The sequence below is a fragment of the Siphateles boraxobius genome, unplaced genomic scaffold (genome assembly GCF_051911475.1).
Source record: "Siphateles boraxobius isolate OS27281-9 unplaced genomic scaffold, OSU_SipBor_1 199, whole genome shotgun sequence".
Classification (NCBI taxonomy): domain Eukaryota; kingdom Metazoa; phylum Chordata; class Actinopteri; order Cypriniformes; family Leuciscidae; genus Siphateles; species Siphateles boraxobius.
The window spans coordinates 380,551-407,341 of record NW_027508809.1 but is presented as its reverse complement, the minus strand read 5'-3'; the positions used below and the strand labels follow the sequence as shown (position 1 = coordinate 407,341).

The 26,791-nt window shown below is 42.8% G+C and overlaps 1 protein-coding gene across 1 annotated transcript in view; it reads left to right on the top strand.

Annotated features, from left to right (window-relative positions):
* LOC143744160 (cadherin-7-like) overlaps positions 1-26,791 on the top strand; it is a 240,284-nt gene that overhangs the window by 70,267 nt on the left and 143,226 nt on the right. The window contains exon 4 of the mRNA XM_077235580.1: positions 19,337-19,504. Coding sequence (XP_077091695.1) covers positions 19,337-19,504 — 168 coding nt within the window. The remainder of the gene's footprint in view (positions 1-19,336; positions 19,505-26,791) is intronic.

Sequence of the window (26,791 nt, the reverse complement as noted above, 5' to 3'; positions counted from 1 at the left end):
AAAGAGTCTGGGTAACTTTGTTCCGTTTCAGCTATTTGTTCAGCCAGCTGTTGTAGCGCCGCGCTCACGCACGCGTCTGGAGGGATGTAAACATTCACGAGAATGAAAGAGGAAAATTCCCGAGGTGAGTAGAAGGGTTTACAGTTTATGAAATGTGCCTCTAAATTAGGAGAGCACATCTTCTTCAGTTTTGTTACATCTGAACACCAACTTTCGTTAATGTAGAAACACAATCCACCACCTCTCGTTTTCCCCGTTAGCTCCGCGATGCGATCCGCTCGGAACAGCTGGAAGCCCGGCAGATGTATTCCATTGTCCGGTATGGCTTCACTCAGCCAGGTTTCAGTGAAGCACAGAGCAGCAGAGTTTAAAAAATCCTTGTTAGTGCGGGTGAGGAGAAGAAGTTCATCCGTTTTGTTATGAAGGGATCGGAGATTCGCGAGATAAATACCGGGGAGTGCAGTGCGCAGGCCGCGCTCGCGGATTTTAACCAGCGCGCCGGCACGCTTCCCGCGTTTGCGTCTGACCGCGCGTTTGAACAACAACGCTGCCCCTCCGACGAGAATGTCCAGCAAAACGTCCGAATAATCAAAAACTGTAGAAAAGTTATCTGGTGTGTGTTTCCTAATGTCCAGTAGTTCGTCTTTGGTGAAACTGATAGGAAATTATGACTAAACGCAGAACATACGAACAAAAACAATACAATAGCTGGAGAGCCCCACATCGAGGCAGCCATCCGCGCCGCCATCTTGATGTCACCATTTTGAATTAATGTAAAACGCTGTGCAGCAGCATGCAGACATAGGCAAGACGGCTTGCGCGCCTATTGGCTGCCCCGCGGCAACAGCAGCAGCCTATCGAGAAAGGCTCTGCGTGATGGATATCCAATGGGGGCATTTCGCGCCCATTTCGTCACGTCCCGCCAGAAAGGGCGTGGTCTCACCCTATAAACATAGCTCGATTAGGCTGGTCCAACTGATTTTCATCTCTTCAGCGAAGCATCACCGCATCGCTTGATCCGGAGTGAGAAGCCACGCCGTCTGAGAAAAAGCACACAGCGGGACGAGCCTTTCACATTCCTTCACAGACACGCTCAACCCCACTGGGTTTGTCCCGCTCGCTCTCTCTCCACAACCTGTCATAGGGAATTCAAGTGCGAACAGGCTTCCCGCCGTGATCGGTGCGCCTCCCGCCTCGCACACTATAAACACAGTGTTTATGTCTCAGCACACCGAAGCTCTGCAGCCGCCACTATGCCGCGGCCAGAGCCCGGATATCATTCTACCCTTAGCTATTCACGCAGATGCGTGGGCAAAGCTTCCCGGGGTATCAGAATGGGTGTTGAACACTATAGAAGGAGGCTATTCGCTACAGTTCGCTCGACGTCCCTGCCCAGCTCCTATGCATAAACTGTCTACAAATGCTGGCAGTCGACAACACCCTATGGCGCTTTTGTCCCCAGATAAAAGGCTGCCACGTCTTAGTCCGGTCGGACAACATGTCAGTTGTGGCATACATAAATCACCAGGGTGGCGTAAGGTCCCGAAACCTTTACAGGCTGACGGAACGCCTCTTGGTCTGGGCTCAGCACAACCTGCTTTCACTGAAAGCAGCGCATGTGCCTGGTCGCCTGAATCTGGGACCAGACCGTCTGTCCAGAAACAATGTCCCAGCAGGGGAATGATCGCTGCACCTGCAGACGATCCAACTGCTGTGGGAGACTTTCGGCAGAGTGCAGGTGGACCTCACTGTCAGAAAGCGCTCACTGTCAGAACTTTTTCTCCAAGAGCAGGGATGCGCTGGCCCACGTATGGCCCCGCTGCCCCCTCTATGCTTTTCCCTGCTTCTCGCTCCAGCCTCAAGTGCTGGAACGAATCAGGGAAAACGGATGCCCAGTGCTACTTGTGGCTCCGCTCTGGACAAACCAGAATTGGTTCCCAGTCCTAATGCGGCAGACCAGCACTGCCCCGTGGCTGATACCGGTGAGGAGAGGCCTCCTCTCTCAGGCTAAGGGCTCGATTTGGCATCCTCGCCCGGAATTATGGTCCCTACATGCATGGGCCATCAACGGGTATCGCTAACCTCCCAGAGGGAGTGTTAAATACAATCACGCAGGCTAGAGCCCCGTCTACTAGACGGCTCTATTCCTCAAAGTGGTCAGTGTTCTCTGCCTGGTGTAAAGCTCAGGGCTTTTCACCTGCAGACTGCGGGGTTACGGAAGTGCTCAACCTTACTCCAGGAGCTGCTGGATAAGGGCCGAACCCCATCCACGCTCAAAGTATACGTGGCGTACATAGCGGCGTTTGCAAAACCGACGTCTGGCCAGTCACTGGGGAAAAACGACCTGGTTGTGCGATTCCTCAGGGGAGCTCGGAGGCTGAATCCTCCCAGACCCCCCTCAGTCCCTGTGTGGGACCTTTCTACGGTTGTGGAAGCCATGAAAGGTGCCCCATTCGAGCCAATCCATTTGTCAGACATGAAACATCTGTCTCTCAAAACGGTATTCCTTATGGCTCTCGCTTCAGTGAAGCGCGTAGGGGACTTGCAAGTGCTTTCGGTAAGCGCCTCATGCATGGAGTTTGGGCCTAATGGCTCAAAAGTCATACTCAAACCAAGGCACGGGTACGTGCCCACATCCCTCAACACACCGTTCAGGGCCCAAGTTATTTCCCTGTGCGCCCTCCTGGTTCGTGATGAGGAGAAGGATGCGAGTCTCCTCTGCCCTGTCAGGGCTCTGAGAGCTTATGTGTCCTGCTATTCGGTCTTCAGACAGACTGAGCAGCTCTTCGTTTTGTTTGGCGGTCGCTCCAAGGGACTGGCCGCATCAAAACAGAGCCTATCCAGATGGATAGTCGACGCCATAGCACTGGCTTACACTTTTATGGGCCTGCAGTGTCCTTTGGGTGTCAGAGCGCACTCCACAAGAGGCGTGGCCTCATCGTGGGCGTGGTATAGTGGGGTTACCGATATCTGTACGGCCGTGGGCTGGGCCTCACCGTCTACATTTATAAGGTTTTACAACCTAGAGGTTCCCGCCTTACAAGCCAAGCTTCTGTCGGTATAGAATTCAGTGCTATCTGCCCTGCTGTGCCGGCCCAGATGCTGAGTTTCGCTTGTGCATCGCTCACTGAGCGATAAAACAGCTCCATGGGTGTTGAATAACCCTTACTATTACCCAGTTCAGGCTGAACACGTTCACCCTGTCTGCGTGAAACACTGTTAACATAACTAGCTCCTGTAGGATGCTATTTCTTGGGGAATGATGCTTGCAGCCTCTCTTCTCCGACTCTTTGTGAGTCTATGGTGATTATGCACTATATGAGCCCCGGGCTACTGCCCTTGGGACTTTGGTTTCGGATCCCAGTACGCACGCCGTTTTGCATTGTGTTCCCCATAGCGTAAGATATTACGCAGTACGAGAGATACTCTCGTAAGAGAACGTACTCGGTTACTAACGTAACCTCGGTTCTCTCTAGAGAGGGAACGAGTACTGCGTATCTTGCCGTGCATACACAGCTCTGGTTCGCTTCGGCGATTAAAACCAGTTGTACCAGCCTAATCGAGCTATGTTTATAGGGCGAGACCACGCCCTTTCTGGCGGTACGTGACGAAATGGGCGCGAAATGCCCCCATTGGATACCCAACACGCAGAGCCTTTCTCGATAGGCTGCTGCTGTTGCCGCAGGGCAGCCAATAGGCGCGCAAGCCGTCTTGCCTATGTCTGCATGCTGCTGCACAGCGTTTTACATTAATTCAAAATTAAGGATAATTTTTGGCTTCAATATCTCGTGGAAAAGAGGTTTTCCCCATAGCGTAAGATATTACGCAGTACTCGTTCCCTCTCTAGAGAGAACCGAGGTTACGTTAGTAACCGAGTAAGTTATTTCTTAGTTTTATTGATCCGAAATGTTTTTATACATTTTCTTGTATCTTTGTGTGATGTTCTGTACATCGCGGCTTTAAAATGTTAAAGCCCCGCCCCCTCCCCAACCCCACACACGATTCGAATATTAGTCGACTATAGGGAAGACTTGACGATTCTGATTCGACTATGGAAATCCTTAGTCGGGGACACCCCTGAACAGGACATTATAGTAAATAATGATTCAAAACAGAAATATATATGAAGCTTACAGATGCAAACCAACTCAGCAACAGCAGCAGCAGACAGACATACAGACCGACAGACAGACAGGAGTAATCGAATTGAAAGGGGTTTGAAATCTTTTCAGGGGTCTTGGTCTGCTTGACCAAGCTTGGTGGCACCAGGGTTCAGATGGCAGCGTTCACAGATCAATCGCACCAGAGTTTGTTTTAATCAAACCTGCTATAAGTGAACACCTTTAGGTTTAATAAGTAATTTTCAGGGAGCAAATGACTCGATTTGCATTTGCACCACCTTGTGTTTGCGTGTGAATGAGGAGCTCATGCAAAATACAGATTCATCCAAGGAAACCCACAAAAGAGATGACAGGGCACACTGTTTTGCGCACATGAAACCCACAATCCTTTTATATAGGCAAGCCTTTAGTACATCAGGGCCATAGATTTTTAGACAGAAAATCTCTGGTCCATCATGAGGCTAACATTAACTCTTAAATCAATTAGTCTCAACAAGAAAATGTGTATCTTCATTTTATTAAAAGCTGAGCTAAAATCAATAAATAGAATTCTAGTTTAATGTGCTCTGCAGTCTGAATATATTCAGGATTTCTGTCTAACCCTAAATGTGAACAGAAGTAAAAGTGATCCTTGCCTTAGCAAACACTAAATTACATCAGTGTATACGACAGAAACACTGACTGTTGATTCACTGTGAGGGTGATTCTCTCTCTCTCTCTTGCTTCTATATCTGATGCATTTTTCATCTGTCATAAACTTTTTCCTTTCGATTCAGCTGAGGTCCCACATCTGAGGAGTTTTATAATGTTCCTGACGCATGGGTAGATGTTTTTTAGTTCTTAGACTGGCTTTTTTCTCTCTCTTTTAAGCTAACCACGGCCATATGAGCTTCAACTCATTGTGTGAACCTCCACACAAACAATCACAACATATGCTCTATTAGAATCTTGCACAATTATTTTGCACAGTAAGCTTTAACATTAAAGCTTTTTAACATTAAAATGGAACTATTATGCCCTTTTACAAAGTCTTGAGGTTGTTTTCAGGCTCTACCAAAACAGGTTTTCCTGCTTGAATGTTGATTATTTTCCTCATATTCTCCATTGTTGCAGCTCCTCTCTTCCCAGTATGTCAGTAACGCTCTGTTTAGTTCCTGTCTCTATGAAGCCCCTCCTTGTAAAAAGGACACTGAGCTCTGATTGGTCGGCTGGATCAGTGTGTTGTGATAGGTCGATAGCTTCGAGTGTGTTTGGGAAATGTCCTTCCCCTTACCATAACACTCTACTATACTCCAGTTTCAACACTCCAGTTTCAACACTCTCCTAACTAACTCACCCAGGCCCCGCCCCCTTTATTCTGCATATCAATTACTTAAATGAGGAATATTGTGACGTGTCCGTTCCCGGAAGAAACTCAAAACTACAATGGAGGCGTTTCAGGGAGTTCAGAAACACTGACACTGATATAGAGAATAACTGGAGCTTTTTTATGCTCAAACAGCAACACACTAAAGAAAGATGAACGCAAAAGCAGAATAGAACCCATTTAAGTTAAGAAATTAATTTTTTTTTATGTAGCCTGCTGAAATGGAGCCAAAACATTTTAGTTCTCTTTCAGATCAACATCACTTTAGACATAATCAATACAATATGCCATTACTGACACCATATTTCATAACGTAATTCATAACGTCTGAAGTTAATATTGAGCAAAATACAGAGTCAAAAGATTTTGCCACATTTACCATGGCTTGGTGAAATTTTATGGTAAACAATCAAGCAATTGATATCAATTGGTATAATAGATGTGTGCATGTATGTCAATTACCCTGTCTCATTGTTTGGCGTATTTAATGCTTTATTATTTTGTTTATTTAGAGGAAAAGCTTTTTATGCGTAGTGATGTAACTGTTAAATACATAACTGTTTATGTAAATATATAACACACACACACACACACACACACACACATATACACTGAACAAAATTATAAACGCAACACTTTTATTTTGGCCAGCCTAAGACACACCTGTGCAATAATCATGCTGTCTAATCAGCATCTTGATATGCCACACCTGTGAGGTGGATGGATTATCTTGGCAAAGGAGAAGTCCTCACTAACACAGATTTAGACAGATTTGTGAACAATATTTTAGAGGAACAGTCGGTCTGATCACAATGTCTGATTATTTTCTCGGTTGCAGATACATGAAAAGTGAAATATTAGTTGGGGTTTAATACTTAATTATTCAAACATCTTGACCTGTGCATTTTATTAAGAAACAATAACGATACAACTTCCAATGGAATAATCTGGCACTGTAAATGAAAACATTTGTGAATTTAAAATTGTATATATATATATATATATATATATATATATATATATATATATATATTATCACAATCTCACTCAGTTCGACCTTCTTTTTTTTTTTTTTTTTGCAAGTTAGGGTTGTGCCGATAGACGATAGTATCGTGTATCGACGATAGTCAGAGATATCGCCGATGGCAGATGCATTTGACGATATCAATACGATAATTTGCTAGTTTTATCATTAATGTATTAAATTATTATTATTATAAAGTTAGTATTGTTATTAAATTAATATTAGGAACTACAATTAATTGGCATTAAAATGCCCTGTGTTTCCCCCTTTCATTGTGTATTTAGTTCAGTTCTGTTCCCAGTTTTCTCGCTCATCGTTAGTGTTCAGTTCTATCACCTGTCTATCAGTCTTCATCATTTCATTTGTTCTTGCTGTGTCTCCTTTCCCCTTGTCTGTCCTGTGTATTTAAGCCCTGTGTTTCAGTCTGTTCCTTGTCTGTCGTTGTCGCTACATGCGTGGTTGTTTCTGTTCCTGTTCTCTTTGAATCATGTCCGTGCGTATATAGTTAGTTTAAATACAGTCTTCTGCAATTGTGATCCAGCTTCTGTGCCTGCCTCAACCAGCCCGTGACAGAACGACAGACCCAAAAGAAAAATGGATTTTGCAGCAGTGTAACTCCTCCTTCTCATATGTACCATAGGTATTTGGACTTAGTACATTTTGTCCATTACAATGACACCAGCCTCTGTTGGTTCTGCCGGGCAGGCCTTGGCGGAACTTCGCCGAGTATGTAGATTGGGTGCTGGCGAGCTGTAACTCACCCTTCACCCTTGGCTTAGGAGAAGAGCTGAGTCTCGTCCTGCCGAGACCGTCCTGTCAGAGTCTCGTCCCGCCGAGACGTCCAGCCAGAGTCTCGTCCCGCTGAGACCACTGAGCCTGCACTTCACGTCGATCCAGCCGAGCCAGAGACTGTTCAAGTCACGTCTGCCCAGCCAGAGACTTTTCACGTCACGTCTACCCAGCCAGAGACTGTTCACGTCTCATCTGCCCAGCCAGAGACTGTCCAGCCAGAGACTGTTCACGTTTCGTCTGCCCAGCCAGAGACTGTCCAGCCAGAGACTGTTCACGTCTCATCTGCCCATCCAGAGACTATTCACGTCTCGTCTGCCCAGCCAGAGACTGTTCATGTCTCTTCTGCCTACCAGAGACTGTTCACGTCTCGTCTGCCCAGCCAGAGACTGTTCACGTCATGTCTGCCCAGCCAGAGACTGTTCACGTCACTTCTGCCCAGCCAGAGACTGTACTCGTCACTTCTGCCCAGCCAGAGACTGTTCACGTCTCGTCTGCCCAGCCAGAGACTGTTCACGTCACATCTGCCCAGCCAGAGACTGTTCACGTCTCGTCTGCCTAGCCAGAGACTGTTCAGCCAGAGACGAGACTGTTCAAGTAACTTCTGCCCAGCCAGAGACTGTGCTTGTCACTTCTGCCCAGCCAGAGATTGTTCACGTCTCATCTGCCCAGCCAGAGACTGTGCTCGTCACTTTTGCCCAGCCAGAGACTGTTCACATCACGTCTGCCCAGCCAAAGTCTGTTCACGTCACGTCTGCCCAGCCAGAGACTGTACTCATCACTTCTGCCTAGCCAGAGACTGTTCACATCTCTTCTGCCCAGCCAGAGAATGTTCACGTCTCGTCTGCCCAGCCAGAGAATGTTCACGTCTCGTCTACCCAGCCAGAGACTGTTCACGTCACGTCTGCCCATTCAGAGGCTGTTCACGTCACGTCTGCCCAGCCAGAGACTGTTCACGTCACGTCTGCCCAGCCAGAGACTGTACTCGTCACTTCTGCCCAGCAAGAGACTGTTCACGTCACGTCTACCCAGCCAGAAAGTGTGTTCGTCACTTCTGCCCAGCCAGAGCCTGTTAACGTCTCGTCTGCCCAGCCAGAAAGTGTGTTCGTCACTTCTGCCCAGCCAGAGACTGTTCACGTCACGTCTGCCCAGTCAGAGGCTGTTCACGTCACGTCTGCCCAGCCAGAGACTGTTCAAGTCACGTCTGCCCAGCCAGAGACTGTACTCGTCACTTCTGCCCAGCAAGAGACTGTTCACGTCACGTCTACCCAGCCAGAAAGTGTGTTCGTCACTTCTGCCCAGCCAGAGCCTGTTCACATCACGTCTGCCCAGCCAGAAAGTGTGTTCGTCACTTCTGCCCAGCCAGAGCTTGTTCACGTCTCGTCTGCCCATCCAGAGACTGTTCACGTCACGTCTCGTCTGCCCAGCCAGAGACTGGTATAAGTATAAGACATAATTCTTATACAGATCCATGATGAAAACGGCATCGTTGTTCGTCAGTATTTTGTTTCCATAGCCCATTACCAAAACATTTAATGACATTAATAACACCAAAAACAATACAATAATAATAATAATATCACTAAGATGATATAGGCCTAATAACAGTCTTTAGTTCACGAACACAACACAACTCTGCCATCTGTGAAAATCAAACGCAACTTCAAACACTTGTTTAACAAGAAATATTCTTCTAATTTTTTCACTGTCATATGGGTCCACAAGAGAAATATTAAGCCATTAAATCAAGATAGTTGCTTTACCGTTAAATCCGTCATCGTCTCTGAGAGAATGCGGCGTTAATGCAGCGCCAGATGCCGAAAGCTCAGTCCATTTTTACTTTCACTTTCAGGGAATGAGCGCGTTTACATGGACATTCTTGTTTCAACCCGATTATGCTGAATTAACTGACAATGCATGTGGTCATGTAAACGCATTAACCCGTTTTCCTTTATCGGAGTCAAGTCATAAGTTTAAGTATAAACCGATCGACTCAGCTAGATTTTTGCCCCTTACTCGGATTTCTCCCGGCATTTAAAACACATTAACCCACGTTCTTTGTACTTACTGAACTGCGCAAATGTGAAGTGCATCCAGACAGAGAGAGCACTGGTAGGAGGACATATATCGAAAACTCTTGACTCTTTCTTGACCCAAGACATTTTTAAAACGTGTCCTCGTCTCGTGCAGAAGTAGAGTCAAAATGCTGCATCTGTAACGGCATGAGAGGATAATTGGTGTCTGTAAATTTCCTGCTGACATGTTGAAATACTCTGAGTCAGATACAAAAATTATTAGGATCTTTTTTACCTCACTATACCAGGAAATAACCTGATCCAGCCTATTAATAAACACTCCACCTTTTCTAGCAAAATAGAAAAATATTCTCATATATATAAAACGAAGTAATAAAACAAGAAAATTAATGAGTAAATAATCAAGTTAATAATCAAATAAGTGAGCCCCGCCCCCTCACGATAATATCGTGTATCGCCGATCTCACAGGCTGACGATAGGACAATATGAAAATTGAGCATTTCACCCAACACTATTTCAAGTATTTATATAGCGCTTTCATATGTTATATATATATTGTTCTTTTTTAAATCTAGATTAATCTCACTGGAATCTTGGAATTAATCTAGATTAAAATGGCTCATTCGAATTCTGCCGAAGGCATTCAGAATATGTGTGCTACCCAAATAATGACTTAAAGTAAGTCTTTGAGAATAGTTCGCCTCGCGTAGGGATGTGAATTTCTGCCAAAAATGCCATTTGACAAAAGAGGAGCAAAAGTCAAATATCGTTAAAAAAAAAAAAAAACAACAAAAAAAAACGCACACTCACAATGACAGAAAGGGAGGCCAATTTCATCTTTAGCGATTAGTCATCAAACAAACTGTATATTAATTGAACAAGTAACATGTTTTCGTCATTTTTTTAAACATAGTAGGCTAATTGGGAGAAGAAAAAAACAATAACCACAGCGTAGCTACAGTCCGTTTTCGTCATTTTTTTAAACATACTAGGCTAATTGGAAGAAGAAAAAAACAATAAGCACGGCGTAGCTACAGTCCGTTTTCGTCATTTTTTTAAACATAGTAGGCTAATTGGAAGAAGAAAAAAACAATAAGCACGGCGTAGCTACAGTCCGTTTTTGCATCGCCAAACCAGATGCTCGTTAGATCAAAAAATAATGTCATATGTCATAATGATTTTATGTGAACTTGCCTTTACCGGCAATAGCCTCCTCCTTTTTAAACAAATTAGTTTTCAGACTATGCCCCTACACAATACACACACATTACCGTGGGATGGCGGGTGTTCATTTCATAAACTGTACACAATGGTAGCGTATTTAACCTGTTAACCTAGTTCTTGAAGTTTTTCACTGAGAAAATTGACCACATCAGAACACAGTTCACTCCAGTTGTATCTGAAATACCACCACATTTCCCCATTGCCACAGCAACGTTTGACCTATTTCAAGCAGTGTCCTAAACTGATCTATGTGAAATTATAAAGCATATGAAACAATCAAAAGCTCCACATGATTCTATCCCTTCACAGATTATCAAAGATGCGTTTGATGCTATTGGTCCCATCATTCAATTTATTCTTAACTCTTGCCTTGCAACCGGCACTGTTCCTACATGTTTCAAGCATGCGGTTGTCCAGCCTATGCTAAAGAAACATAATTTGAATGCAAAATGTCATAATAATTTCCGGCATATTTCCAAACTGCCATTTATCTCAAAAATTTTGGAGAAGGTGGTTTTAACATAGCTGCTTCCATACCTCAACTCAACAGAGATCCTAGAGCCATTTCGATCTGGGTTCAAAGCCCGTCACAGCACTGAGACAGTCCTGTTAAAGGTGACAAATGACCTGTTGCTCACTCTTGACTCAGGTGATAATGGCATCCTGGTCCTGTTGGATCTTAGTGCTGCATTTGACACTGTAGACCATAGTTTATTACTGGAGCGTCTCAAACAATGGGTTGGTATTAAGGGTATAGCTCCTAAATTGTTTCACTCATACCTCCACCAAAGATCTTTTTCTGTATCCATAGGCCAGTGTTCTTTATCCTCTGCCCCTGTGTCTTATGGTGTCCCCCAAGGATCCATTTTGTGTCCAATACTTTTCTGTCGTTGCATGCTCCCCTTAGGTAACATAATCAGAAAATTCAATATTTCATTCCATTTTTATGCAGATGACTCCCAACTGTACATCCCACTTAAATCTGGCAACTCCATGCAGACTCTTTTAGACTGTTTGAAAGAAATTAAAATCTGGATGGCAAAAATTTCCTTCAGTTAAATGATAACAAAACTGAAGTTATTGTCTTTGGTCCTTCAAAATCAAAGAATTCCATTTCTGCCAACCTTGGCTCCCTTGCCCCCTATGTTAAAGCCCATGCACTTAATCTGGGTGTTATTTTAGACTCCCATCTTAACCTGCACAAACAAATATCATCTGTTGTAAAGACTAGTTTTTATCAATTAAGAATAATTTTTAAAACTCAAGTCTGTTTTGTCATACAATGATCTAGAAAAAGTTATCCATACCTTCATAACCTCTCGGCTAGACTATTGTAACTCTCTTTACTTTGGTCTTCCTCTGACACTGGTCGCACGGCTTCAGATGGTCCAAAATGCAGCGGCTAGGCTGCTCACAAATACAAAAAAACGTGAACACATTACACCGGTTCTAGCCTCCTTGCACTGGTTTCCTGTCAAGTCTAGGATACAATTTAAAATGCTGTTGATGGTTTTTAAAGCTCTTCACGCCCTGGCCCCCAGCTACATGGGGGCCAGGATGGCGAATGGCGGATGGCAAAGTATGATCGCTCAGAAAAAAATGGCGGAGTAGAGGCATAGTTGCTCACAGCTCTCCCTGCTAAAATTGCTAAAACATCAAATCAAGATCTCCAAGCGCAGAATTTATCTCATGGTCTTTTGAATTTTTGCTATATGACTTTGATCATGCCTGGGAAAAGGGGAAACACAAAAGAGTCTGCGAAGTTACAGGCTGAAAACGCTGTCACTACCTCGTGCGTCGGACTGACTATGGCGTCTCTGCAGGAAACTCTGCAAAGGTTTTTTGCTGAAGCCGACATAAATGCCAGAGGTCGCTTTGAACGTCTGGAAAATCAGCTGGATTCTATCAAAATGACACTTGATCAACATTCCAAAGACTTGGATTCCCAGCGCAAGATTACAACCTCTCTACAAACACGAATGAAGCGAGTAGAGGAAGCTACTACTGCACAAAATGATACTATGGAGAAACTTCAACAGAAACTGGTTTCGATGGAAGACCGGAGTAGGAGGAACAATCTCTGAATTATAAATTTGAAAGAAGGAGTGGAAGAAGATCAGGCCTTGGCTTACCTGGTGCGTAGCCTTCTCAAATGGTTCCCTGAATTGGACAGCAGCCCTCCGGAGCTCACACGAGTACATCGTATTGGTCCCCTGCGCAGGGCTCCTGCTCCTCCGCGGACCATGATCCTGAATTGTCTTCGCTTTACAGATAGAGATCGGATCTTAGGATTCACAAGGAAGTCACCGGTGACGGCCAAACAATTCGCTTTGCTGCAGACTATAGCGATGCCACCGCTCGGCGCAGACGTCCGTGCTTCCCTATAATGAATAGGGCTCGCACCTTGGGATTTCCAGCTTTCCTGTTATATCCAGCCACCATCAAGTTGACAAGAGGATCCGAGAAAAACCTGTTTACTGAGCCAAGTGAGGCGTCTAAGTTTATCGATTCCTTTGATTCACTCAATTCGGAAAATGAGACCTCAATTCTGCCATGACTGTTGTCATGTTAGTTTTGTTTACTTCCGAATGTACGGTATGACGCGCTGTTGAGTGCTTGACGTCCTTCCATTCAAAAATAAGAGACGTCTACAGGTGCGACCTGATTTAGATTTTTTGACTCTTTGATTAATTATCGTCCTTTTTACGGCTTGGAGGCTTGTCAATTTTTATTTGGTAATAGTACGCTGTTTTGTTGTTCTTTTGCACTAAGAGTTAACTTGTAAAATTCGTTGTGATTCACTTTTATTTATCTAGCCAAATATAATAAAGAAATATGATTGATTATGCTCAGTAGTGTTACTCTTGGGGGAGCGAGCGAAGGACAATTATTTGAGTTGTTGACATTTTTGCCTTATTTCAATGCAAGATTGCATTTTGTATTTATTTTTTATTTGTATTTTGTGTGTGTGTGTGTGTGTGTGTGTGTGTATGTGTGTGTGTGTGTGTGTGTGTGTGTGTGTGTGTGTGGTTTGTATGTTGGTTTGCTCTCATATTCTCCTTACCCCAATTCACTACCATTATTGTAAATCGGACATGTCCAGTTGGTTCTATTTTGGCATTCGCTTTTCAAACTGTAATCAATGGGCAAAGGTCTTAATGTAATTCATTTAAACATTCGCAGTTTAGTTCCTAAAATAGTTCCTAAAATTTAATTCCTAAAAGGGCATGGCTTGTTCATAATAATCCCAATATTATAACATTATCTGAAACCTGGCTAAATGAAAATATAGCAGACTCCAATGTTAAACTGGACAACTACATCATATATAGGCTAGATAGAGAATCTAGGGGAGGTGGGGTTGCCACTTACATTTCATCAAATTTGAAATCACAATTAACTATTCCTAAAGTGAAACCTGAGCTTTTTGAAGGTATCTTTGTTAAGGTTATTCTTCATGTAAATAAAGAATTAGAAATTGGCAATATATATCGCCCACCAACATCTCCCAAGCTAGAGTCTGTTCGAAACATCCTAGCCACTGTTTCATCGTTTGGTGACTCATCAGAAATTGTGCTTTTGGGGGTTTTAATTTAAACTGGACTGATCCTGGTACTCTCACAGAACGTGACATGTTCAATGGTTTAAATTTTACACAAATGATTAAAGAGCCTACTAGAATCAGCCCAAGTTGCAAATCTCTTCTTGATTGGATATTAGTCACACATCCCAACAGAACATTTAAATTTGGTGTTCTCTCGGATTGTTTCAGCGACCATTCTATCATATATTGCACTTGGAAAATTTCAACTCCCCATCTTCCTCCAAAATTTATTAGGATCCGTGACATGAAATTATTTAACAGTGATTTATTTATAAATGATGTGAGAAGGATAAATTGGAACAGATTTAGCCTAATTCCTGACGCGGAAGCTGCCTGGAATTTCTTTTATACTGAATTTGTGCAAGTCATTGATAAGCATGCCCCATGGACAACTATTAAGGTCAAAGGTCATCATCTACCCTGGGTAAATGGGGAACTTATCAGTTTGTTTAAGCAGAGGGATAGGGCGTGGAATAAACACAAAAAAACAAAACTTCTTAGTGATTGGGAGGAATACAAACGGCTACGAAACACGTGCACAACCCAAACTAGAAATGCTAAAGCCAATTACTATAGAAATAGTTTGTCATATGACTTCAATAATCCTAAACAATTTTGGAAAAAAATGATTACCTTACTTGAAGAGCCGAACAGTAGCAGGAGTAACATGACCATTAATAATGCAACTGTTAATGATCCAGCAGTTATCTCAAATGCATTTAGTTTGCATTTCTCCCCAACACTTCAGGTACAGTCATCGCTCTTTCACCCAGAACCGACTTTTAATTCCCAGGCCTACGACAGTTCTTTCACATTCCGACAGGCTAGCTCAGCTGATGTCCAGCTGGCCATTAGCAAGCTATCCTCTAGCAGTGGACCGGGCCCTGACGACATTGAGGGTAAGTTTATCAAAATTTCTTCACATGTCCTATCCTCTCCATTGGCTGAGCTCTTTAATCTGTCATTTCTAACCCATGAAGTGCCTCTGGCATGGAAGTGTATCAAAGTCATTCCATTGCATAAAGGAGGGGACACCCAAAACATGAACAATTATAGACCCATTTCAATAATTAATAGTATTGTGAAAAATTTTGAGAAAATTATCTTCGATCAATTATCTAACTACCTTTCTGATAACAATTTACTTTCTCAATGCCAGTCAGGTTTCAGGAAACACTACTCAACTACCACTGCTCTTTTGAAATTTACAAATGATATTTTCACTAGTTTTGATAACAATATGAGTACTGGTGCCATCTTCTTAGATCTTACAAAAGTGTTTGATTTAGTTGATCATTATCTGCTCCTGGATAAATTTTATTCAATTGGCCTTTCCCGCCCATCTCTTCTGTGGTTTAATTCATATTTCCATCACCGCCGCCAATGTGTGTCCTTCAGGGGCAGTCAGTCGAATTTTACAGGTGTAGATAAAGGCATACCCCAGGGTTCTTCTCTTGGGCCTTTGTTATTTTCCAGTTTTATTAATGACTTGCCACTCTGCTGTTCGGGATGTGACATTCATCTTTACGCAGATGACACAATTATATATTGCTCCAAATTGAATATTCCTGACATAAATGATTCCTTACAACATGACTTTGATTCTGTACAGCAGTGGCTGTCATTTAATAGACTGCTGCTGAATAAGTCAAAATCTTACTGTATGCTTTTCCAGAAGAAAGATAGAAATAATCTTAATCTGCATTTTCTGGATTCTTCTCCTTTAGAGTCAATTGAAAAATTTAAATATCTCGGTGTTTGGCTAGAAAATTATCTTTCATTCAAAGCTCATATACACGCTAAAAGCGCTGTTAAAAGCGCAATATAAATGAGGAAATGAGGATGACGCGCTCAACAACAAACTTAGCTTTCGTCTTAAAACATTATATCGATAGACTGTTTTAACTTTCAGGTTAGGAGAAGAATAGTCTCCCAGTTGCTGCTACCTATACTGGACTATGCAGATATTATATATGCTAACTCTTCTGCCACTTGTCTACACTCTCTCGATGTGGTATACAACAGCCTGTGCCGATTTGCCCTTCGCTGCCCCTATAGTACACATCATTGTGTGATGTATGACCAGCTGTCCTGGCTTGCACCCTCAGCCAGAAGACAATATCATTGGTTTCAGCTTATATTTAAATGCATTTACTTTCAATATCCATATTATTTATCGCAATATTTAGTGCCTTACAGTTCACAATATAATCTTCGTCACAACGAACAGATCTTCTTTTCTGCCCCTAGAGTTAAGAGAGAAATTGGGAAATATGCTTTCTGTGTTAAAGCCCCTCGTGATTGGAACAGCCTTCCTGCATCTATCTGCTCGCTTACATCTTTTCCTCTGTTCCGAACTACTTTGTTAACACATCTTCAGAATACTTGTCTATGTTTCTAGCATTTCAGATTTAGCATTGATATGTGTCATGTTATGTATGGGTGTATGAATGTGTATATATGTAGAAATTTCATATCTAGTGATGTCAACTTTGTCAGTTATATTTGGGATTATAGTGTTTTATGCAATATGTTACACCAGTTGTTCTCTTACATCTCACACTTAATACCACTCTTAAAATGCTTGACTTTCAGAGCACCATCATGCTTAGTCTAAGATTAAAAAAGGTTTTACTGTTTAGTGGTATACATACCACAGTTAGGGAACCACTGTGATTTACTTTAACTTTATCTGTGAAGAGTGGGGATAGTGAGAGCTTGTGTGTGTGTGTGTGTGTGTGTGTTGTGTGAGGGGGTGCATGGTGTGAATGAGTGAGAGTGTGTGCGTTGAGGTTTTTCTTGTATCGTGTATGTTGTATCTACTCTGGTGTTTTGCTTTTCTATATTGTTTGGATATGATCCTGAGGACCCCCATGAAAACGAGATGTTTCATCTCATGAGGCTGATCCTCTAAAAAATGTTCATAAATAACCATAGCTACATATTATTCATCCGCATGTAGCTCCCAGGTCCCTTAGATCTTCCAGCCAAGGTATCCTCCATGTACCGCGGTCCCGGTTCAAACAAAAAGGTTATAGAGCCTTTTCTATCGCTGGCCCTCAGCTGTGGAACCAACTGCCACCTGACATCAGAAATGCTTCATCTATCACAATTTTCAAAACCAGGCTCAAAACTCACTTATTTACATTGGCCTTCCCTGCGTTTTAACTGTCTTACTGTGCTATGTTTGTAATTGTAATTGTATTTATTTATTTATTTTATTTTGTGGCTATTGCGCTATGTACAGCACTTTGGTCAGTGCAAGCTGTGTTTAAATGTGCTATAAAAATAAATTTTACTTACTTATTTAATTATATATCTAATCAACCAATCACATGGCAGTTGCTTCAATGCATTTAGGGGTGTGGTCCTGGTCTAGACAATCTCCTGAACTCCAAACTGAATGTCAGAATGGGAAAGAAAGGTGATTTAAGCAATTTTGAGCGTGGCATGGTTGTTGGTGCCAGACGGGCCGGTATTTCACAATCTGCTTAGTTACTGGGATTTTCACGCACAACCATTTCTAGGGTTTACAAAGAATGGTGTGAAAAGGGAAAAACATCCAGTATGCGGCAGTCCTGTGGGCGAAAATGCCTTGTTGATGCTAGAGGTCAGAGGAGAATGGGCCGACTGATTCAAGCTGATAGAAGAACAACTGAAATAACCACTCGTTACAACCGAGGTATGCAGCAAATCATTTGTGATGCCACAACACGCACAACCTTGAGGCGAATGGTCATTTGTGATGCCACAACACGCACAACCTTGAGGCGAATGGGCTACAACAGTAGAAGACCCCACCGGGTACCACTCATCTCCACTACAAATAGGAAAAAAAGGCTACAATTTGCAAGAGCTCACCAAAATTGGACAGTTGAAGACTGGAAAAATGTTGCCTGGTCTGATGAGTCTCGATTTCTATTGAGACATTCAGATGGTAGAGTCAGAATTTGGCGTAAACAGAATGAGAACATGGATCCATCATGCCTTGTTACCACTGTGCAGGCGGTGGTGATGGTGTAATGGTGTGGGGGATGTTTCTTGGCACACTTTAGGCCCCTTAGTGCCAATTGGGCATCGTTTAAATGCCACGGCCTACCTGAGCATTGTTTCTGACCATGTCCATCCCTTTATGGCCTCCATGTACTCATCCTCTGGTGACTACTTCCAGCAGGATAATGCACCATGTCACAAAGCTTGAATCATTTCAAATTGGTTTCTTGAACATGACAATGAGTTCACTGTACTAAACTGGCCCCCACAGTCACCAGATCTCAACCCAATAGAGCATCTTTGGGATGTGGTGGAACGGGAGCTTCGTGCCCTGGATGTGCATCCCACAAATCTCCATCAACTGCAAGATGCTATCCAATCAATATGGGCCAACATTTCTAAACAATGCTTTCAGCACCTTGTTGAATCAATGCCACGTAGAATTAAGGCAGTTCTGAAGGCGAAAGGGGGTCAAACACAGTATTAGTATGGTGTTCCTAATAATCCTTTAGGTCAGTGTGTGTATATATATATATATATATATATATATATATATATATATATATATATATATATACTTACTGTATTTATAATTACTTAGTTACATTAAGTGACGTTCCTGTCGGTACTTTATTCTTAAAGCAAATGCACATTTGACTGGACTGGAGCTAATGGATCACTCTGTTGAGTCGATTCTTTTCAAAGCTTCTACTTGCATTATTCTTCTACATTACATTATTTCTATAACCACTTGTACTTTTACTCAAGTATATTTTTTGGTTATTTTACCCACCTCTGGTGATTTGAACACATTATATCCATAAAACAATAATAAAAAAACTTTTTAAAAATCTAGATGGACCAGATGGATTTTCAGCCAAGTTTTATAAAAACCTTCTGTAGAGAATTTTCTAAACCATATTTCAGCAATACATATTTTTACTATTTTATTTTATGCATACTTAAATTTTACAAAATATTTGCTGGAAAACATCAATCCATTATTGGTTTATGTAGGAGCACCACAATTGTTCAAACAGCATTACAACAGAATGGCAAACAAATTCACGCTGTGGTTGATTTATATAATCAAGATATGTTTTAGATTTAAATACATGTTTTTCTTCGCACATCAGTGTATATTTCTAGAGACTAAATAAAGGCTATGTTTTCCTCAGGCATTATACGGACAGCCCTGCCCAACATGGACCGAGAGACGCGTGACCAGTATGTGCTGATCATTCAGGCCAAGGACATGGTGGGTCAGATGGGAGGATTGTCCGGCAGCACCTCTGTGACGGTCACACTCACCGACGTCAATGATAACCCTCCACGCTTCTCTCACAGTAAGAGCAAAGCATGTCTGACATCCTGACCTCTGATCACTGAGGACATTTGCTGATTGTGGAAAGTGAATATGATCTAATTTCCGCATAAAAGGAAACACAGTTGCTCCACTTTAGCATGTGGTTTTTCAGTGTGAAACATATATTCATGTACCAATGTACCATACACAGTCCATCTTAACCAGGTACCAAATGCCCTTTACATTTCAAACTCCTACAACAGTATAAATCAAGCTAGCTGGTCATCAAGCTACAGCAGATAGATGTTCTAGTGCTTTGGAAAAAGTGCTTTGTGTTTATACTGAAAGCTAGTTGTGTGACGCAACAAGTCAAGTCAAGTCACCTTCATTTACTGTATATAGCACTTTTTACAAAACAGATTGTTTCAAAGCAGCTTTACAGAGATAATAGGAAATTAATGCAACAAAGATTGTTTTGGCTGTACAGCAGCTCTAGAAGAAAGCCATCGTCTATATCGTAAGTAAGGTTTTTAATAGATTCATTTTCTTTGTAAGAATCATTAGCTATTAACTTAGGGCTGCTTACACAACACCATTTGCAAATGAAAACAGAAAACTTTTTAATGCGCTCTGGCCGTTCATTTACACAACAACAGCGTTTTGGTGGCCTGAGAACGCAAATTTTCTAATTTGGATTCAAAGTGCAAGTTTTTGAAAATGGGTTTTGAAGCAATACCGTTATCATCTCCATGTAAACTTCAAAAACATGTTTCTGTGAAAATAGTGACGACATGAACATGCGTATTACATGTTTAGTCTATAGGCATGTGCATTTGAATGCATATGTGCGCAGGTGCGCAGTCTTTCTTTACAAAGTGACATTGCCAATTACTTGTCTGGCAGCATAATACAGCGTTTTTAGTTGTTAATACTGATCGGTGTGAACGGGTAACATTTTGATAACATTTTTATCTGTACAGAGGATAAACTTTGTAATGGAAAAAAAAGTATGTCGTGTCGATGAGGCCTTCGCAGGGGAGAGTCTAGTTGACACAACCTCTGCTGACACTTCAGGGCTGCGTTGTGGTCGTGTCTAGGCAAAGGTCCTGCATCTGATCTGGATATGGCCCGGAGTAAGGTAAACTTTGGGATAAACAGAGAGACTAACATTAGCGTAGATGCCATTCTTCTTATGATGTATTGAGTACATCGGGTGTTATAGGAAGTGTTTTAGATTCCTGCTGACCTAATTTATGCAGCCTTCCTCAATTTTCATTGAGAGCATATGTCGTAATTTAGATATATTTTTAAGATGGAAGAATGCGGTTTTACAGATACTAGACACGTGACTTTCAAATGAATGATTGGTATCAAAGAGCACACCCAGGTTCCTTACCGACGACGAGGACTTGACAGAGCAGCCATCAAGTGTTAGACAGTATTCAACCAGCTAGATGTCAACCAATCTGGCTTCAAGAAAGGCCATTCAACCGAGACTGCACTACTGTCGGTCACAGAAGCCCTGCGGATCGCAAAAGCTGCTTCCAAATCTTCAGTTCTCATTCTGCTGGATCTTTCTGTTGCCTTCGATACTGTGAATCATCAGATCCTTCTGTCCACCCTCTCATCACTGGGCATCAAAGGAACTTCCCTCCACTGGTTTGAGTCCTATCTCACAGGTAGGTCCTTCAGGGTTACATGGAGAGGCGAGGTATCCAAAGCACATCAACTGAACACAGGGGTTCCTCAGGGTTCAGTTCTTGGACCGCTCCTCTTCTCCATCTACACCACATCATTGGGACCCATCATACAGGCACATGGTTTCTCTTACCATTGCTATGCTGATGACACACAGCTCCACCTCTCATTTCAACCAGATGATCCCACAGTAGCTGCACGTATCTCAAGCTGTCTGGCGGACATCTCGGCATGGATGAAGGAACATCACCTGCAGCTCAACCTGGCAAAGACTGAGCTTCTCGTCCTCCCTGCTAATCCGTCTCTACAGCACGACTTCACTATCCAGCTAGAGTCATCCTCAATCACCCCATCAAGGTCGATCAGAAATCTTGGAGTAATATTTGATGACCAGCTGACCTTCACAGACCACATTACAAAGACAGCTCGATCATGCAGGTTTGCAATGTATAACATCAGGAAGATCAGGCCTTTCCTAACTGAGCATGCAACACAACTTCTCGTCCAGGCCCTGGTTATTTCTAGGCTTCATTACTGCAATGCTCTTCTAGCTGGACTTCCATCATGTGTTACTAAACCTCTACAAATGATCCAGAATGCCTTGTCTTCAACGAGCCCAAAAGGGCTCACGTCACTCCTCTGTTCATCTCACTGCATTGGCTACCACTCGCTGCTCGCATCAAATTCAAAGCTTTGACGCTTGCTTACAGATCTACCACAGACTCAGCTCCGTCCTACTTTCACTCCCTACTACAAGTCTACGTCCCTACCAGAAGCCTACGATCGGCCAAGGAGCGACGGCTCGTGGTGCCATCACAGCGAGGCACTAAATCACTCTCCAGAACATTCTCAAACACGGTTCCTTGATGGTGGAATGATCTCCCCGCCCTGGTCCGTAATACAGAATCCCTGACAGCATTCAAAAGACAACTGAAAACTCATCTCTTCCGTGAGTACTTAACATAAAACAATAAATAAAAATAAATAAAAATAATAAAAAAAATTCTTCTCTTTTAAATCTTTCCTTCCCTTTTAAATCTTCCCTTGTCTGGCTTTTGCTACTCTGAGCAATGCCTGAACTTTTTATTTTGAGCACTTCTTGCGTCGTTCTTCCCTCTTCACGATGACTCGCTTGATTTAGTCCTCAGATGTAAGTCGTTTTGGATAAAAGCGTCTGCTAAATGACTAAATGTAAATGTAAATGTATTCTAGGTTATTGCGTGAGGAAGTTTTTTGTCCAATAACTAAAAACTCTGTTTTTTTCAGAATTAATTAGTAGGAAATTACTAGTCTTCCAATTTTTTATATCAGCTATATATTCCGTTAATTTTGTTAATTGGTAAGTTTCGTCAGGGTGTGGAGAAATATAGAGCTGAGTATCATCAGCATAACAGTGAAAACTAATGCCATGCTTCCAAATGATATCTCCTAAAGGTAGCGTGTACAGAGTGAACAGCAGCGGTCCTAGTACTGAGCCTTGTGGTACGCCATACTGAACTTGTGATCGATAAGACATCTCTTCATTTACTGCTACAAACTAATAACGGTCAGATAAGTATGATTTAAACTATGCTAATGCCATTCCACTAATGCCATCATAATTTTCGATTGTCTATTGAAAAGAATGTTGTGGTCGATAGTATCAAATGCAGCACTAAGATCGAGTAACACTAATAGAGAGATACACCCGTGATCGGATGATAATGAGAGATCATGAGAGCTAATGAGAGCTGTTTCAGTACTGTGATATGCTCTAAATCCTGACTGAAAATCCTCGCAGATACATTTCTTTCTAAAAAGGAACATAGTTGTGAGGATACTGCCTTTTCTAGTATCTTTGACAGAAAAGGTAGATTCGAGATCGGCCTGTAATTGACTAATTCTGTAGGATCAAGTTGCGTTTTTTTAACAAGCGGTTTAATCATAGCCAGCTTAAAAGTTTTTGGTACGTATCCTAATGACAAAGATGAATTAATGATATTAATAAGAGGATCTATGACCTCTTGATGTGCACCCCACATCAAAGCGCTGACCAAATCCTGTTTTTTCCACTTACGTAATTTAAGTAAATTGAGGTCTGTGGTCTCTCACTCAGAACTGGAGATGCTCATTCATGCCTTCATTCCTCCCGTATTGATTATTGTAACTCACTTTTCTCTTCACTTAACATATCTGTTCTTCATAGATTGCAATCCATTCAAAATTCAGCTGCTAGGTTACTTACTCGATCAAATAGGCGCACCCATATCACCCCGATACTCTGCTCCCTTCACTGGCTTCCTGTAATTTACAGGATCCAATTCAAAATACTAACCATAACCTATAGGGCTTTACATGGTCAGGCCCCTGCTTATCTTGCTGACATAATTCATTTTCATACCCCTCTCCGGTCTCTCAGGTCTAATAATCAAAATCTGCTATCTACGCCACGCACTCGTTTAAAGACATGTGGGGATAGAGCCTTTGCCGCTATGGCACCCAGATTATGGAATGCTTTGCCAACCAGTATTAGGTTTGCTGAGAATGTGGACAGTTTTAGGGGACAAGTGAAGACTCATTTGTTCAGATTAGCTTTTGGGTAATCTCTGTACTTTATATATTGATAATTTTATCTGTTTTATTTTTATTTTTATATCCATTTTTGTCTATTGTAAAGCGCTTTGTGACTTAGTCTGTGAAAGGCGCTGTATAAATAAATTTTACTTAATTACTTACTTTTGTTGGGTTGGTGAGGAATGTCTGAAATGATAACTCTTTGCTGCCTGTAATCTTTTTAAATGGCTGTTAGTAGGCATCTTTAAACTCTTGTCAATTATAATTACAATGCAGGAGACTGACCAATGTTACCACACATGTCTGTGTGGATTAACCCTTTTGTGATGGGAAGAGAGAAAGTCAACGGAAGCTGACCTTTACTGCTCACGAGTCTAGTCACAATCAATAGATCATTGCTGACTTCCTAAGACAGCAGTAAGTCAAACAAACTGAACTGGCCATGTTAGATCTGACCTATTGAAGAGACACAGAGTCTGTCTCTCCAGGAAATGCGCTACTCTCTTTTTAGGAATTAGGCTCATAGCCAGGGCCTAATTTACCTCATATTGTAACATAGTGTAAATTAATTTATAATTAAAAAATAAATGTTTGAGCTCCCTAAACCACGCACCTCATTGAAGACAGTATTAGCTGTGACTCGACGACAAATGCTAGACTAAGAAACTCTTCTCCACTCCTTAAATGCATAAAATATTAGCCATTGAGTAAAGAAAATGCTGCACTTATTGAATAAACCAGTTCTTCTTTATTTACCTTTACATTGCAAACAAGCAGAGATGCTCTAAAATGTGTGCAGCACTTCATTCACGATACACGCAACTTCAGAGCTCATCAATAGAAAGGCTAACATGTTAACACTAGAAATAATTTCCTCTACGAAGAAATTAGTCTAACTATAGGCCAGAAAGAAGTCAAACAAACTTAGAATAAGAAGAGCAATGTTTGTGAGACAATGTGAAAAAAGAGAGGTCTGAGAAAAAAGGGGAATGTGAATTAAAAACAAAAGGATAGGTAGATGGTGTCACACGATGAAGACAGATGAAGACAGATTAACAATATAGACGAGGTTTAATCCACAGAGAGGTGATAGACAGTAACAATGTCTATCACACACAAACAATAACCAACAAGGGCCTGAACAGACCGGGGAGAATAAAAACTCATAGCAAATAAGGTCACTAAACAGGAACAGCTGACAAGTCTTAACTAATTAGAAACCATAGTGACAAACGGTAACTAATGGAGACAAGACAGAAACTTAACTAAACTGAACATACATGTGACAGATGGATGGCGGGATAAGAAATCACATGGAGAAAAAGAGGAGAGAAACCAAGCCAAGGATGACAGACAAGGTTTGGTCTGCTAGAAGCTTCTATTCCATGGCAAATTAAAAAGTCATTACAGAGATTTACACGCCAGTTCTCCATGAGGGGGACATGATAATACAGACACAGAGAGATCTAATGACGCTCATGATTTCATGAGTCTCAACATTAGCATTTCATAATAGATCTGAGGTAAACCTGAGATCGTGTGATTAAACTGATTTGCAGATATTCTTGCCCTTATTGAAAATTCAAATTAAAAAAGGCATTGAATGTGCTACTGAAAAGAGAAAAACTGGTTGGTAAACCTTAAAGGGTATTCGGCAACTCTAGCTATTTCTTCGCTGATTTTCACCTTTGTTGTCTCATGTTTTCTCAGAGAGCTCCCCCTACAGCTGTTAGGCGTATATTTCACAACAATGTCGTAAAAAAACTCACTTGCGGCCCTTCCTCCCCCTTTCTACCGCTGTTCATGTGCATTTGTTATTATCGGAGCCGGCCAACTTTATTGTGTGGAGCTATGGCTACCGAGGTGGGTAATACATCATACACATTGAGGGCGCCGTGTGTGTTTATGTCGAATTGCCGTAAAGCAGTTTGTGTTTCTCGCTCATTCTCGCTTCTCACGAGACTTCCTATTTCCAACTTACCTTCAAACTTGAAAAGTGACTTTTGACTTAAAGTCATGATGCAAAGGTCCCCTTTGGTATGGAAGTACCTTAGGGCCATAGAAATAAATTTATCCTAAGACACAAGTGAGATCACATTTTGTATCTTATATACGCACTTATAACAAGTGTCTTGCTGTTCCTGAGCCGGAGCCAGTGCCTGTTGTTCCTGAGCCGGAGCCAGTGTCTGCTCCTGAGCCAATGTTTGTTTCTGTGTTTGTGTCTGTCCTTGTGGTTGTTACTGTCCTTGTGTCTGTTCCTGAGCCGGTGTCTGTACCTGAGCCGGTTTCTGTTCCTGAGCCGGTGTCTGTTCCTGAGCCGTGGCCGCCCGAGTGGTCGTCTTCGCCCTGGTCGTCACCGCCATGGCCACCCGAGGGGTCTGCACCGCCCTCGCTGCCCGAGGGGTCGTCTTCGCCCTGGTCGTCACCGCCATGGCTGCCCGAGTGGTCGTCTTCGCCCTGGTCATCACCGCCATGGCCGCCCGAGTGGTCGTCTTCGCCCTGCCGCCGAGAGCGCTGCACCCGAGCCTGCCGCCGAGAGCGCTGCACCCGAGCCTGCCGCTGAGAGCGCTGCACCCGAGCCTGCCGCCGAGAGCGCTGCACCCGAGCCTGCCGCAGAGAGCGCTGCACCCGAGCCTGCCGCCGAGAGCGCTGCACCCGAGCCTGCCGCCGAGAGCGCTGCACCCGAGCCTGCCGCCGAGAGCGCTGCACTCGAGCCTGCCGCCGAGGGTGCAGTTTCAGAGCCTATGGCGGTCACCGAATCAGAGTTCTGGAGCGTTGATTCTGGGTCTACCTCTGGGAGCTCTGTTCTTGTTCCAGCCCCCCTACCGCCTGATAATCCCCTTGTCTCCGTTCCACTACCTGCTGCGGCAGTCCCAGCTGTCTCCGGTCATCCGTTTGTTTTCCCTGTCTCCTCTGTCATGTCTCATCCCCGGACTGTTTCCCCGTTCGTCCCTGTCGCCACTAGTCCCCGGACTGTTCCCCCTGTCACCACGAAACCCCGGACTGTTTTGCCCAAATCTCGTCCTCGTGTGTCTCCCTCCAAGCCTGCCCGGATTCTTCGTTCCCCGCCCACATC